At 67.8% G+C, this 929-nt stretch overlaps 1 protein-coding gene across 1 annotated transcript in view; it reads left to right on the plus strand.

Annotated features, from left to right (window-relative positions):
• The first annotated feature begins 337 nt into the window (after positions 1-337).
• The window catches only part of LOC119269138, a 4,681-nt gene continuing 4,089 nt past the window's right edge, over positions 338-929 (plus strand). Inside the window, exon 1 of the mRNA XM_037550910.1 lies at positions 338-902. Coding sequence (XP_037406807.1) covers positions 720-902 — 183 coding nt within the window. The 5' untranslated portion in view covers positions 338-719. The remainder of the gene's footprint in view (positions 903-929) is intronic.

The raw sequence follows: 929 nt of genomic DNA on the forward strand, positions 1-929 counted from the left end.
CGTCGCACCTACAACTCCGCCGTTCGAGGCAGGGCCGATCACCACACCGCCGCGTGCCGCAGCCATCGCCGCTGCGCCGCATAAATTGAATTGGCCGCGTCACCACACGTTTAGGGGGCCATACTACCCCTAAGACGTGGGAGAAAGAGAGTCCCTCGCCACCGCGGTTGGCTTCCGGGCTCCCCCACCGCAGGCCAAGGTTGGGGCGTCGCCCGAGTCGTTCCTGGCGACTCGGGGGCGTGGGAATCTCAAAGACGGAGGGCATTTCGGTCCGGGCTCGAGACCGCCGCCGCGGCGCCGCCCAACGGCCATTATTAAACGTCTAACGTCGGTTGCACTCCACCGCGCGGGCGTCCTCGTCTCCTTTGGTAAGCCGTGCATCCGTGCGGCGCGGCCCGCTTTAGGTGCACCTGGAAAAAAAAGGCGAGAGGTAGTTGGCGCCTCTCTCGTCCCATCGCCCGCGCCGCGCCGCTCAGGAAAAGAAGGGAAAAGGATCCATCCCCGCTCCGAGTCCGATCCATCCGATCCAGCCACCGCCTTCCTATCCCGGCCGTGCAACGCCACGCAGCAAGGGGTGGAGGTGGAGGTGGAGGAGCAGGGCAGGAGGGATCCCCACAAAAACAGCAGCACCAGCGACAGCGAGCCGGGTTAGACAGAGGAGTCACGCGACGAGCGAGAAAACGAGGCGAGAGCTTCGACCCAGCCAAGCCCGAATCTGAATGGCCTCCGCCACACCGGCGGTGCCCGACCCCGCCCTCGGCCTCCGCCACCCCGGCGCTCTCGCCCGCCGCATCGCCATGGCGCGCGGCGCCGCCGTCGCGCCGGCGCTCCGTCCCTGGCTCCTCTTCGACGCCGTGCCCCTCGTCGTCGTCGTCCTCATCGCCGCGCACGTCCTCGCCCTCGTACGCCCCCTCCTCTGCCCTCAACTC

The sequence above is a fragment of the Triticum dicoccoides genome, chromosome 1A, assembly GCF_002162155.2.
Source record: "Triticum dicoccoides isolate Atlit2015 ecotype Zavitan chromosome 1A, WEW_v2.0, whole genome shotgun sequence".
NCBI lineage: Eukaryota > Viridiplantae > Streptophyta > Magnoliopsida > Poales > Poaceae > Triticum > Triticum dicoccoides.